At 41.1% G+C, this 14,400-nt stretch overlaps 1 protein-coding gene across 2 annotated transcripts in view; it reads right to left on the reverse strand.

Annotated features, from left to right (window-relative positions):
- ARHGAP20 (Rho GTPase activating protein 20) overlaps positions 1-14,400 on the reverse strand; it is a 64,442-nt gene that overhangs the window by 20,866 nt on the left and 29,176 nt on the right. For both annotated transcript variants that reach the window (XM_065049187.1, XM_065049180.1), the window contains exons 3-7: positions 12,517-12,687; positions 7,093-7,242; positions 5,168-5,209; positions 4,101-4,185; positions 1,166-1,243 (exon numbers count right to left, since the gene is read on the reverse strand). In XM_065049187.1, the coding sequence (XP_064905259.1) occupies positions 1,166-1,243; positions 4,101-4,185; positions 5,168-5,209; positions 7,093-7,242; positions 12,517-12,687 (526 nt within the window). The remainder of the gene's footprint in view (positions 1-1,165; positions 1,244-4,100; positions 4,186-5,167; positions 5,210-7,092; positions 7,243-12,516; positions 12,688-14,400) is intronic.

Here is a 14,400-nt window from a genome sequence, read left to right on the forward strand (position 1 = left end):
AAATATATATATATGTATATATAAACTGCTGGATTCTGAGCTCAGGCCCAAGCCATAGCCTTGGTGTAAATAGGATGTCTGAGTCATAACAAGACAGATAGAAATTACTGTACCTAGGAAATACCAAACTAGCAGAATAGGCCCCTGGATCCATTAAAAGCCTGTATAAATTAGAGATAATGAATGCTAGGGAAGGCCAATTCTGAAGGGGCATTTGGTCATATTTGACTCTTCATAATGAAGGCTGTGGTACAAAGAGACTTGTCAGATTCCACACAATGAGATCAGTATATACATCAAGACTAAGACATTTTTAAAAAATCTTGTTATTCATGCAACACACTGACAGGCCAGTTAAAAAGCTGTCATCCAGGAGCTTCTGTGACCATGGGTGTTTGTTGGAGCCACATTGTGATACAATGAGAAAAACAGAATATGGGACCCAGAATTCTTGTCCCTTGCACTGATTCATTAACACACCTGAGGTACTACCTTGTCCGGTTTAGAGCAAAGGGAGCCAGTTCAGGCAGTACTCGGTCTACTAGGAATCGCTGCATTTACTTGCTGCACTATCCTGCATTGTCATAAGTCCTGTAAAGTCTTTTTCCAAAACAGTTTCAGGACATTGCTTAAATTGGGTGCATTCAGATTCTGTGCAATCACTCAGTTACATTCATATCTCACATGACACTAAAGGTCCACGGATATTTAGTGTCTGATCTGGACACCTGAGAGCAGTGCTTGTATTTGTAATCTTGGGACACAGCTGATTGGGCAGGTTTGCACATTTTGAAACCAACTAACAAGCATGTCAGTAGGTTTCCTGTTCACAGTGAAGTATGCAATGGGAGCTGTCTCAAACTCTCACTTCTTGTGTCAAGGTATCTCCTCTTAGGCATGAGGAAAACTGATTTTAAAAAGAGTTTCAAACATGATGGATCCCTTACAGGGACAACAGACTTTATTCAAAACTTTTAAGGCACTTGATGATCTCTGGAGGTCTATATATTAACTAAGCACTGTTGCTTCATTTCACCAACACTGAATTGCTATGATAAAGTATTTAATTAATGTTCATACCCTAAAACTTGGAAAAAGTGCAAGAGAAGATTTGATTATTAAAATGACTACAAAAAGACTCATTAAAACTGGTGCAAGGACTTACGTTAATTCCCAGCTGCTGCAGGGCCATGAGAATTACATCGTTTGCTGTATCAACATTGCTTACGCTTAGGGTTTTTGACTGTGAACAGAAAAAAAGGGAAGGAGAAAGTAGGATTAAAAATCTGGATTTGCAAAGAGTATCTGAAGTACAACAGCTCTGCATAAGTCATTGTTGAAAAATAATGTTAAAATTTTACTTGATGAGTTAGTTATACTACATAAGTAAAGACCCAGCTGAGACCAAGGTTTGACTCCTCTGCTTCGTCACACACTTTCTGGTTTTGCTCCCCACTTCCCCAACAGCTCCATCAGACGGAAGAGTGCCCTGACTACTGGGAACAAGACCTCCACATTAAAATATGAAAAAGGACACAACCACTAACTGCACTTTAGACACCACAGGAGGGAAACAATGGCTTTATTAATTTAAAAGCATACAAGTTTCCTTTGAAAAAATTGAGCTTTTCAGTAAGAGGTTCTCGTTCCCCTTGTTAATAATTTCTGTCCTTTTCTATTGAAGATTTAACTGGTAAGGAAATACTATACACAGGCTGTTCATCTCTATATCCTTTGCCACTTTCTGTATAGACTTCTCAAAGCTAGATTTGGCTTAATACCAGAACCGCTTCCTGTCAGTAATCTTTCATCCAGTTAAAATGCTACCTCTCCGGCATCCTCCAGAACCTGCTGATCAGTGGTATGGAGAAGTATGGTTCTGCAGAAACACCGCTTTATAAATAGCTACGGTGAGCAACACGAAGTGCCGAGCTTTGTGTTGGAGGCAGCGTGGCTCTCCGCAAGGCAGCCCTTTCGCAGTGAGACTCCAGTGCCTGCTGCCCAGCACCAGCATCACTCCCGCACAGCTGGGTGATGCTCTGTACCTCTGCACTATGGCTTGCTCTTATGCAGGGCAGCACATTTCAAACACACCAGGATTAATGACTCCATCTTCAGCCCTGCTGGGATGCGGCAGCACTGCTGCCATCACCTTGCAGAGGCAAAAACAAGTGGGGAGAGCGTGTCCAGAGTGGCTTTTGCTTGCACCATCACACCCATGCTGGTCTCACTTCCAAGCCGACAGGCAGCTCCCACACATCAAGCACGGGTTACTCAGCCCTCTTCAGAGGCACGCTAGTTTGGCTCTGCTCACAAGACTACACAGCTTTCGGATGGCAGCTGGTTCGTGGCCAGCCAAAAGCCCTGGCAGAACAAATGCGTGCCCGCTGCAATAAACCGCCCAGGCGTACCCAATGGCCCAAAGAAGGGAAGGTGGCAGAGCTGGGATGTAAATGTTCATTGCCAGTCCCAAGACAGTTGGCTATATACCCTGCTGCCCTGTGTAGCGTATCAGTTTTATACTGGCTATAGGATGTTCAGGTGAAACAACCCCCTGACATTCTGCATTTAGAAAAGATCTGAGCTGTACGTTTGTATAAGTCCCTGACGATAACAAGCTGCCATGGCAATCAAAGGAAAGTAGTGAGAATACTGTATTATCTTGCTTCAGGACATATCTGAATGCTCATACCATAAAAAATTTAACATTTGCCTGAAGCAATGACATCTGGCTCTCAGGAGTAGGTCAGCACATTTGCATAAGTTTTGCTCTTGGCTAGAATATAATAAAATGGTGCATGCCTTGTGTTCAGCCTTCCTACCCTCCAAAAAGGAAATAATTCTTGGACATCTCCAGCTGCTGTAGCACGAGGACCACAGTGCCATAAGAACTATTTGCATCACAAAGTTTCCATCTGCTCCTCCTCTGCTGTATTACTGATAATAGCTAGACTACAATGTGCTGTTTCTAGGACTATCAGGATCAAGAAACTACATTTGGCACATGAGCTAATTATAGCTAAGGAGAAAAGACATTAAACAAACAAACAAACAAACAATGACAGAACAACAAACCCTGGTACAAGTGTGCAACACCTGAGCACATAAATGATTAATAGACATCTACATCTGAGCACACTTTGATCTGCAGTTCTGCATTTGAACTATCACAATCATTGTTTATTAACATTTGTCTTAGCAACCTGGCAATTTTAACTATTATTGTTTACCTTAAAAACTATTTTCTGAAAAAAGGCAGACTACTTTATGCTTACATCTATGCAAAACCAGAATTCTAACTGTAGATTCACTGTTGGGCAAAGACCTCCAATGAAGTCTAACTTCTGTGAAAATTTATCGTGTCCTTGCAAATACTCTTTAGGCTTCTGAGCATGAAATACGGATCTTAACAGCACAGCTACAAAGAAAGGACAAATACATGAGAAGCAGGGGAAGAATGGATGGATTATCACTGACTCCTAGGGTATCCCTAGGGAACTGGCTACATACAAGAATTTAGTTTAAATTGGTTAAAAAGGACTTAGTAAAAAAGGTGCAAATCACCCTGTAGATGACCTTTCTTTGGCAATTTACCTTGTGCCTATAAATTTACCAGCATCAGCTAGCTGATGAAAAACATGCTTAAGGCAATTTCAGGGTGTTCATATACACAGCTTTACTGACTTACGATCATTATAAACAATAAAACACATTGCAGCTTTACAGAATTGAATGAAGGCAGCTGTGGGTTTAGATCAGTTTTACAAGCAAAAAAGGGTACATTGTACTGGGCATTTCTGAAGATGCTTATGCATAAGTTCCGCTAGAGGTGTTTCTTGGGACTTCACACTGTACAGTCTTTAGATTGCGTGCCAGAACCAGTATTTCTTAGCAAGCACACTGTCTTTAAAAAGGAACTCATGTATTAAACACAGGAAACAAACATTCCGGGGCTGCATATGCCAAGTCTTTTAAAGGGGCTGTATCCTTAAAGAAGGCTGCAAACCAAAGGAACCCTCCCAATATCCAAAGGATTGACAGGTGACTAGCATGCATAGGTGATGTGGATTTAGACGCCCGTTTAGCTCAAGAGCACTTACATATGCACATGTTCCCACATCCTTTGCAATTATCTTCAGAGGAATGCTTTTAGGATAGTCTTTTTCCTTCTCTTCTCTTATTCGACTGACAAAACAAGTACAAAACAAGTAAATTTTTAATATCACCAACATAAATAGCAAGAAGGAGATTTAAATAGCAATCAAGTGGTAATTGGATAAGAAGCAGATTGTTTGCAGAAGTACTGCAGTAGAAAGATCTCTGAGGACAAGAAAGCATCCAGCAGTATCTGAAAGGGATGCTGACTGCAGCTCCCAGTAATGCCCTGTTGTATTAAAAGTTCATTGTAGGAATCAGTGTAAGCAGCAGAGAAACTGGATTTAAAAACTCAAGCTAAAACTCCCCATCATTGTGATGCCTCAGTCTGCACTACAGGCTCTTACTGGAATCCATTGCATCCCATTGTACAGACCCATTCAAAGGGCTGAACAGAAGAAAGAATGAGAAATTATCCACAACAAGGATGATTTAAACAACCCCAGGAACTCTGAAGAATCAGATAAAGACATGAACCTCAGCCAGCAGAAGTAGGTGACCAGAAAACAAAACCACCACTAGTAGTTTTCTGTCTGAACATTGACTGAAATAAGACAGGTCTATTTACACAAACCCTCCCACCATACCCTCCAGCTTGGGGTACATTTTGTAAGACCAAAATACAGCCAGCCATGAGCAGCAGAGTGGTTAGAGCAGAGGTTCCTGAGCTGGGCTTGCTTAGATGCCATCACTATGGAAAGAGCCGCAGGCTCAACTAGAGCAATGGTGGCAGAGGCTCCTATAACTTTGCGGGGAAGGGACCACGTGTGATACGAATTGCTCCAATTTTGTGCTGAGCCACGTTCAGGCACAGGGAAGTGTTTCCCTCCTTGCGTAGTGATCGTTGCACATGCATTTTCTGTAGGGTGAAGACATGAGATTTTTTTTTTTTCTTAATATCACTTTGAAAGAGCTTATCTATCATAATGGCATAGGCACCACAGCTTGGGAATCACTGCTCTAGATGACTGGGACTTTTTTCAGTGTCTTCAAAGATTGTATAGTAAAGTACCTTTGCAAAAAAGACAACCATGTTTCCTTTTGCTCTGCAGACCTGCAAGAATTATAGAAAAACAGGGACAAATCAGCCATCATTCTAATGCCCTTGTACAAACTACGGTGGAACGGCCTGCTTCTTGGTCACAATTTCCATAAATACCAGCAAAACCAAAAAGGTTTTTCGAGATTTGAATGAAAAATCTGTTTCCCTGTAAAATCAGCTGGAAAGCCTGTCACAGAGAACAAAAGTCCCAGTTACCAGTTTTTGTCACAGAAGTTAAAGCTTGGTCAGTGAATTCAGTAGGAAATGGGTTGTGTTCTTAAAATGATGTCCAAACAGAAGTGGTGGGCACTTTAAAATAAGAGCTTAATTCAACAGTTTGAAGTATTTCCTCAGGTATATAGACTTCTTTCCGCTTTCACTGTTCTAATTCTCTTCTTATTTATTACTTGGTTTATCACCACATCACAAAGTACACATAAACCACAATGAAAAAATGTCCCATTGTACTTAGTAGGGATTAACTTTGGACATTTTAAGGCTTATCACATTTATCTTTATCTCTTTCAAGTATACAAAACTGTCCAGTTGAATGTAATTAATAAAAGGATAGTGCAAGGAAGGAATCTACCATAATTTTTCTTCAAATTCCTCTATTTAAATCCTGTCCCAGATGGATTCACTGCTATTCCCACTGCTTCTTCTCTAAATCAAATTCTTCAAATTTTCAGAGCAGGCATTTAGGGAGCTAGAAACCTACAGAAAGATGTTGTGAGGGGAATGTACTTTATAAACATTAATAACATGATTCTGCTTTGGCTGCTTCAGTTCTATCAGATATGCATCTGCGGATTCATGCGTGATGTTTTAGATTTTTCTGTATGTCTCCAGACAAAGTAATTTCCCTTCTATAAAATCTCTGACTCTATTATGATTGAAGCAATAGTTTTCCTATCCAGCTGCTTTCTGATAGCTATAAAGGATCACATACTGTCTCTAGATCAAAGTTCATGTTTATTGGTAAGAGTTCAATTGAAAATCAATAGAAAATTTCAGCTTTGTTTCTGGACTATTAACTGAAAAGAAAACATACACAGCACAACCAGCTCAACAGAGAGCAGTTTGTATGTAGCATTCTCTTTGGATACGGACAATGTGACATACAAATTTAGCTGCATGTGTCAGCTTTTGCTCTCTGTTGGTAAAGAGGAAAATGCATTTTCCAAGACCCAGCCAAATCACTGTGGCTGAGCAGCTGGGATTTCAGGGGGGCGGTGCCCTCCCTTCTCCAAAGTGACGACAGAGCCCTCCTGCTGAGACTAAAATTAGCCTAATCACTGAAATTAGCCCTTATGTGTCCTACAGTCAATGCTGCAAAGACAGACCAAAAATCTTTCTCTCTATTAAAATTCAGAGATTCTGCTTTAAGAGGAATTTTGACATTTTCTCTGGCACAATTAAATTGAAAAGAGAAACAGGACAAGGTCAGTATTTCACTGTATGTTTCCTGCTACGACTACAAGCTCTTCTGTTTAAAAATGTCCTACGAGAGTCTCTTTGATCCCCTCATTAGCTGGGCTGTTTGCTATTTGTAGTTCATCTTATTAATTAGCCAAGGTGTTTGTCAAGTTATACCCCCCAAAAAAAAGAAATAATTTCCACTAGGCAAGTTTGCAGCACACACAGTGCTTTGCCAAATCATATATTTTTGCAAATTTTTAAGTGATAAGTGAGTATCACTGCCATATTTGCAGAGAGATAGAAGATGAGGCATGGAGGGTGACTTGCTCACAGCAGTAGAAGGACTTGGTTTAAGAATCAGTAAGTTCCTGTTTCCCACATTCACTGGTGCTGAAATGAATCTGTGAAAGTCTTGTTACCTGTCAGACTAAAAAAATTTAAGTAACTTGCTAAATAAAACATATCTCAATTCTTACCTGAAATTTGCCACACAGTTTGTGGTGGGCCAGCCCAAAACAAAGGACCTCTCTGGGTCTGTGCTGCCTTCACAGACTTCTTCTGTACAAAATGCTGTCCACATCTCACAGAGACGTGCTTGGCACTTCAGTTTGAAATGAGAGTGTGACCTGCGGGCAGAAATTCACAGGTATGTCACACACACGAATGGATAGCAAGGCAGGTTAAACATCTCAGTTTCTTCTTCCTTCAGGCACATGTGAAGCTTGCATTGGAACTGGTGTTAGAAGCACTTCCGCTTTAATTAAAGAAAATAACGTTTTATTTGGGTTGCGTATAAAAATATATCAATTTTTCATCTAAATGGCATCAATGGATATCTAATATGTGGGATAAATAGGTTGCTTGTGGCATCTCTGGACATCACCCTTCTCGCATGAGAACTGCAAATGTCTAGAGCCCCCTCCAAATTTCACCAGGAGGCCAAGACTGCCACTTGTGTTGGACTCTTCTTTCAAGGACTTCAATGCCATTGAGGAGTCTACAGCATAGCTAGATTTCTTAGCTCCAGGGTCAACAACTGTGGTGAGTTCCAGTAGTGACAATTAGGCCAGAGCAAATGAAGCAATTCTGAAGAAAGAACAAGCAGAAAACTGCCGTTTGTGTTAACTACAGCACAGGTCACATCCAGACTCTATGAACTGGCTGCAAGGTACCTATAGGCCCACACCCCTTGGAGAATGAGCCAGGACTTGGTGCATTCTCAAAATATCTACTCATCTACAAGGAAGACACATAAGTTCCCCATTTTTTAAAAAAATTGGCCCTTCCTGTATTTTATCTTACTAAACATTAGAGTACAGTGAAAGCCAAGCTTACAGATTTTCACTCTTTTATTTCAACTCTTTACTTCCACTTAATTTCTCATGATCAGTCTCCTTCCTTTGTAGGATCGGTGGGCACCAGTGCTATGTGAGCAACAAGTGAAATCTCACAGAGTCAGTCCAGCTCCGTAGCAATGCAACAGCCACTCACTGCAGGACAGGCCTTGCAGATGGAATTACCTGAGCTACGGTTCTTCTGGGCCAGCGGGGAAAGGCTGGAAGAAAAGTGTCTCTTCCCTGAAAACGTTGTGCCCTCCTAATCCAAGGACTGCAAGCAAGAGCATGTCAGCTCATCACCGCATTGCAAATGTGGATGGGGACAGTGCCAGGCACCATGGTGATTAGTGCTCTATAAACAAATATGCTAGGTAAGCAGTTTCTTAGAGCTTTGATACACATGGACTACCTTCTCTGAGATTAGTCTCATTTATAAGGTATTTGATTCGGGACAGACTGAACTAATACAGTCTGAAACATGAAAGTACTTGAACATCGCGGCTTTAAAGAGGACGTAGATGAACCTGCAGTGTTGTGAGTGGTCAAAGGTTTCCAGCTGACATTGTGCAAACAGGTGTAGTGGGGTTGAGCAACATTAATAAACCAGCAGCATTTACAGTGGTGGGCAAGAAGGGACCATTAGTACATCTAACACCTGGCAAAAAGGTGCACTTCAATTAGATACTGTAAAATACCATCTCCAGTTAACGTATTTTTTAAACTATACCATGGTGTTTCCTGGTCAGCTGTACCTTTCACCTCTCTTTATCAAGTTTTATTACACCATCAAAGAGAAGCTCGAAGCACAGGAGAACATTTCAACACACTCATCAACAAATCAGTTTATGACGCAGAAAGTAAGATCTGTCAAGAATATAGAAATAACTGTAACTGACTGACCACAGAATAAACTGTGAAAAGGTAGATTTACAAAAGCACACAGCTGTGAATTCTAATGTAGATGTTAATAAATGGATGCCTGGTCTGCCTCCACTGAATCAATCTGTTGACCCTCCTTTTCTCCTCAATTTCTTTTTCACATTAGCCAGTACTGTGAACTCTCTACATGCTGTTTCACTTTTTTAACACTTACAGTTCATAAAGCCAGACCCCTACAGTGCCAGTAGCAGGTGTCAGCAGGGTGTTGGCAGATGCACTAAGATGTTCTCCATTCATGCTTGATGTATATTCTTACCCCGTTTGCGATGCCTAGTCACAGCTCTCAGCTATTATCAGTATTCAAGTGGCCTGGTTTCCAGAGGCGCTGAAACAGTAGCCTCCATTAACATCTAAAGAGCCTGAAGTATAATTTTATCGCTAACTGCCACGTCCTTTATGCAATCCATGGGTTCTCAGCATTTGTAAAATGTGGGTCTTCTATTTAAGTGCCAAAGCATTACCTCTGGAAATGAATATATCATCGCTAAGGAAGCAGCATGACTGAACATGTGAAAAATGGAAAGAGTAGCAACCTAAGATTTTATTTTTTAAGGAAGTAAGTCCCCTTGCAAGTGGTACATTGTAAATATCAGGCAGATCCAGAGTCCACTGAAATCAACAGAAAAATTGTGAACATCAGTGGTGTAAGCATTGACGCACCCCAAATTGTGCCACCTCTGCAGCGTAAACTCAGCTCCTGTTGCTTTCTGTAAGTGGCAATTGGACACCTTGCAGCCGTTAACAGATGGAAGATTAACTTCTCACTAGATTTGCTAATCTCCTTAATAGGACCCTCTGACAAAAGCATTAATGGATCCACTGTGAGATTGCTACCGTAATTCCATGTATGTACTCAACCATCAAATTCTATGGCCAGACACATTGGGAAAATAACCTTAAAATGTATGTGCGTATATGCATCTACGTCTTACAAAGGAGAGAGATGAAGCCACCTCTCTGTGCCTCTCACACAAAAATTGTGTAAAAAACCTTTGATACTTGAACTGACAGATCCTTGAAATATTTACTCTGTCAAATTTAAACACATGATCTCTGTAAGAAATCTAATCAATATATAGCAAACATTTTACATACTTAACATTGATGTAGTGAGAAAAATTCTTTCAACAAATTTATGACTTGTTCCTCACGTGAAGGCAGTAAGAGGTGGGAGAGCAGACAGAGAAGCCCAGCATGTACGTATTATTCTTATTTTTTATAAGCTGGGCTAATGCGTGGTTTAAAAAGATAATAGTCTACATTTCAAAAATCATTTGAAAGTAGCAGAAAACCAATCTACAGGCACCTTGTCCAAAGTCATACACAGACGGGTTGTAGAGAGGAATCGAACTCCACAAATTTCCATGGGAGCAACACCAAGTCACTGCCTTTAAGCAGGAGTCCAGGAGTTCACTCAGCAAGCTCAGCAGACACAAGATACTTGTTGCTCTCTTTAGGAAAAACTTGTACCCATTTGCTGATCATACAATGTCTAATTATGCTCGAGTTCCCTTTGTTCAGTGCCTGCCTACCTGCAGCTGAGCTGACACCAGCACAGCAGCGAGCTGTACCTAAAATATCTCAGGTGTTCATCTGTCCCAAGCTGAAAAACTACTTAACACAAAAGAGTATTACAAATATTGAGCATCTTCACAAGGAACAATGCTAAAGTTAAGTCAGATTCAACTGTATCATTAATTCTGTCCTGGGGACCTGCTGTCTTGACTCTGCATCAGCTACTAAAAAGTCAATAACAATCAATAGACACAGCTGCATAGAAACACACACCACTCAGGTTTTCCCTCTAGGAATCAACAATTGCATTTTAGTGTGAGATATCTTTCAAAATGCTGATTTTTAAGTAGTATACATTAGTGACAACTCCAATGCTTTAATTGGTGACAGGGCAGCTGTAGAGAGACTATCCCAAGTAGTTCTTTAAAATACATGAAGTAACATCACTCAAAATACTATTTTTACCATTTCTGTAAAAGACTTAATTCCCCTCGCTCTTTTTCATATGCAGAAGCACCTTCTCCAAATATTGCAGTCTCTTTACCACACTAAATCAAATGGTGCAAGAGCCATTACTGCTCACTGGGGACCAGATTTTGGAGTGGCTACACAGAGTAGTGCTCTACTATGCAAGCAGTCCCAGTGGGACACAGCCAAACCTGCAGTAATGTGTGGCTCAGCCCAGGGTTTAACATTGCTTGTGCTCAGCCTGTTCACCAGGCAAGGAGGGATTCATCTCACCTGACTTTTGTCTTCTACAGTTCAGGATCTTAGATCTAAGCTACTAAGACTATGCCCACTGAATAGCCTGGGGACAGAGTGAGAGACCCCCCAGGAACATGACTCCCCTCACCCACTGACACCATTCTTTCAGGTGAGTCTGCTGAAAGAAGGTGCTGGTTTTCCCTCAGTGCCTATAAAAGGAGCCTAGAAGCCTAGGTAAGCTGCAAATATTTAACATTTGAAAGCTTGAATTAGGTGACAGAAACATATGTAAATACAGTAACAATGCTATTACTGCTACTGCTGGTAGAATAGCAAGATTTCCCCTAAATATCCTTATGTTCACCACCCACCCGTAATAGAATATGCTTTGGATAAAATATCTTCTGTGTTGTCACACTGCATCAAGTGAAGGAGTTCAGGTCTGGGGGGTTACATTTACTATGTGTGATTCAAACGGACACAGCTCAGATTTCTACAGAAAACACAGATGTGTTCTGGCTTTTCCCAGCAGCCTCTGAAATAATTGCTTAAGTGAAAAGACACATTTCAAAAGCCCAGGATTCACATTGAGATTACCACCCTGTGAAACCACAAACACAGTGCCTAACACAGAACGAAGCTGCATCATGATTTTTTATTATTCTTTCCTCATAACCCTTAACAGCAAGTGAAAGCATCCTCTAAAATTGCCTTAAACCACAAATGCTGTACGAAGCTGGCATGCTAGACACAGCTTGTAAATCTGATTTAATTGTGAATGGTAGAGTGAATAATCAGAGCTCAGCAGCAAGCCTGATTACACATGAACACTACCCAGACTGCTCAGCATCGCTTCCTTTCTCCTTCCCCTTGCCCACACTCCTCCTGGCACAGCACAGCCTACAGAGACAGACCGTGAGACCGCCTGCAATCTCTGTTTTCATACATCTGCTCATCACTGGTGTGTATCAAAGCAGCTTCCAGGTGAGCGTTAAGACCTGTGACCCCTCTGTGACACAGCCACCAGTGTTACGCTGACACCACAGGAATGAAGATGACCTTTCTAAAACACAACAGTGAGTTCAAGGCAGCACAATGGACACAGTTGAACACCCATTTGTTTTTTCTGAGACACTGAGCCCCCAGAGCAGATGATACATTGCAAGCAATATATTCAAGAACATCTGCCACTCCTTTAAAACACTGCATCCTGGAATTCCTCTATGGCTATGGGAACTTGAAAGGTGCCTCACTTCAGGCACCTAACTTCCATTCACCAAATAAAAAGCTTCCCTATGATTTAGGGAAGACTTGCTACTAAAAAAACACCATGGAAATCCATCTTAACTCTGCTGACAAAAAGGGGCTGCTCTGCAGGAGCGGTGCCGGAGGTGCCATACTCACTTGGACTTGGCAATAACCAGAAGGTCTGTGAAGAGGAAAAGGTGTCGCTCCTGGGTTTGCAGACCCGTCTTCAGCTGCACGTGGCCATCCAGGATGAACGTTCGGTTGTGGCACATGAACGACTGCACAAGGGGACATGCCTCTGGGCTGATGGGAGAGAAGCAGCTTTCCCTGCAAAAGGAAATAAAGGGGATAAAGGAAAGTGAATCAGACGATTGCCTGTGAGTGAGAACAGGGCAGCGACTTCCCACACCTGCTGCCAAAAGGCACTTTATTTGACTACATTTCGGTGAAAGGCAAGAGGGACAATGAAGATAACTCAGCAGGTTGATTCTAAGACAAAATCTGTTAAGGTCTGTCCTCACTGAATCTTTTACAACCCAAACACATGGATAGAGTTTAGAAATATTTAAATACAGCCCTCTTCTTTTTGTCTATTTGTATTTGTCTCCCTTTGTGTTGAAATCTTAGAGAAAATACCACACCTTCTGTAGGCTCTCCATAAAGAGAGTGGAGACATATACATGACAAAAGGGTAAATGCACATATGCTTTAATCAGGAGACTCATATTTGAGGTCAAGAGCAATTTATAGAAATTATTCAGAACCAATGACAAACATAAGGTACAACTGAACCTTGCTAGAGACAGACTGTGTGCCAGACGCAGCATGAGAAGAGGCAGCTCAGCCTCTGACCCCAGCATATGACCCACACTGCAGTAAGTTCCCATTGCAGGGTCTGCTTATGTGACTGGAGCTCGGCTCTGCTGGTCTGTGGCCGTGCTGTGCAGATGCTGCTGGATAATCAAAATCCAGGTCCATGGAGGGCAGACCAGGCTCCCTTCTGGAAGACACTTATCTTTCCTAAGGAGGTATCGAGTAGGTTGCCGTCTGAGGTTACTGATGGTGGAGACATGACTCCCTCAGCCCCTCCTGATCTAACTGTTCTGCATGACATATAGTAGTTGAATAGTCATCGAAGCAGAAATGAGACTTTCTCAAGCACAATGTTCAGCTCACTCACCTGGACAGGATATCCCCAGTTTCTGAGTCTTGCCCTAACAAATGTCTATTTATATGGAGCTGAACTGAAAGAACGCGAGGGTCTGAGGGAGACATGCTCCTCTAGGGATCTCTAAAAGTGGGTTGCAGGTCAGGCTCTCCCTTGGAAAGCCAGAGACATGGCTTCAAATTCTCTCAGGCAGGTGAAAGAACTGAACCTGGGTCTCTTACAACCCCATGTACCTTAAATAATGAATTTCTGGATTAAAACCAGGACACATCAGAATCTTTACTCATTATTTTTAAATGCAGCTTTTCAATTATTTGCTTTCCCTAGAGATGACTTCAAATGAACCATTTCCCTTTGGTTGAATTAATCAGTTCAATTTTTATTCAAATGTATTTACTTGTTTTTTCTTGTTAAAAGAAAAAAAAGGAAAAGGAAAAGGAAAAGAAAAAAAAAAGAAAAAAGAAAAAGAAAAAGAAAAGGAAAAAGAAAAAGAAAAAGAAAAAGAAAAAGAAAAAGAAAAAGAAAAAGAAAAAGAAAAAGAAAAAGAAAAAGAAAAAGAAAAAGAAAAAGAAAGAGAAAGAGAAAGAGAAAGAGAAAGAGAAAGAAAAAGAAAAAGAAAAAGCTAAAACCTGTAAGGATCAGCTTGGCAAGGAAAGGCTGAAGTGAGCAGCTTTGCAATTATAGTTTATTCCTGGTCCTGCTGGAATAGATGACAAACACCTAAGGACTTTCCTGGGAAAATAAATGGACCTTATACTGTGAAAGTCACAAAACAAATGGGATAGATATGAGAGAAGAGTGAACAAATGAAACCTACAAAGAAGGTCATAAACCCTCTTGTACCTCTCTTAGAGCCTGGATGATTCTCAACC

This window comes from Columba livia, chromosome 1 (assembly GCF_036013475.1).
Source record: "Columba livia isolate bColLiv1 breed racing homer chromosome 1, bColLiv1.pat.W.v2, whole genome shotgun sequence".
In the NCBI taxonomy this organism is placed as follows: domain Eukaryota; kingdom Metazoa; phylum Chordata; class Aves; order Columbiformes; family Columbidae; genus Columba; species Columba livia.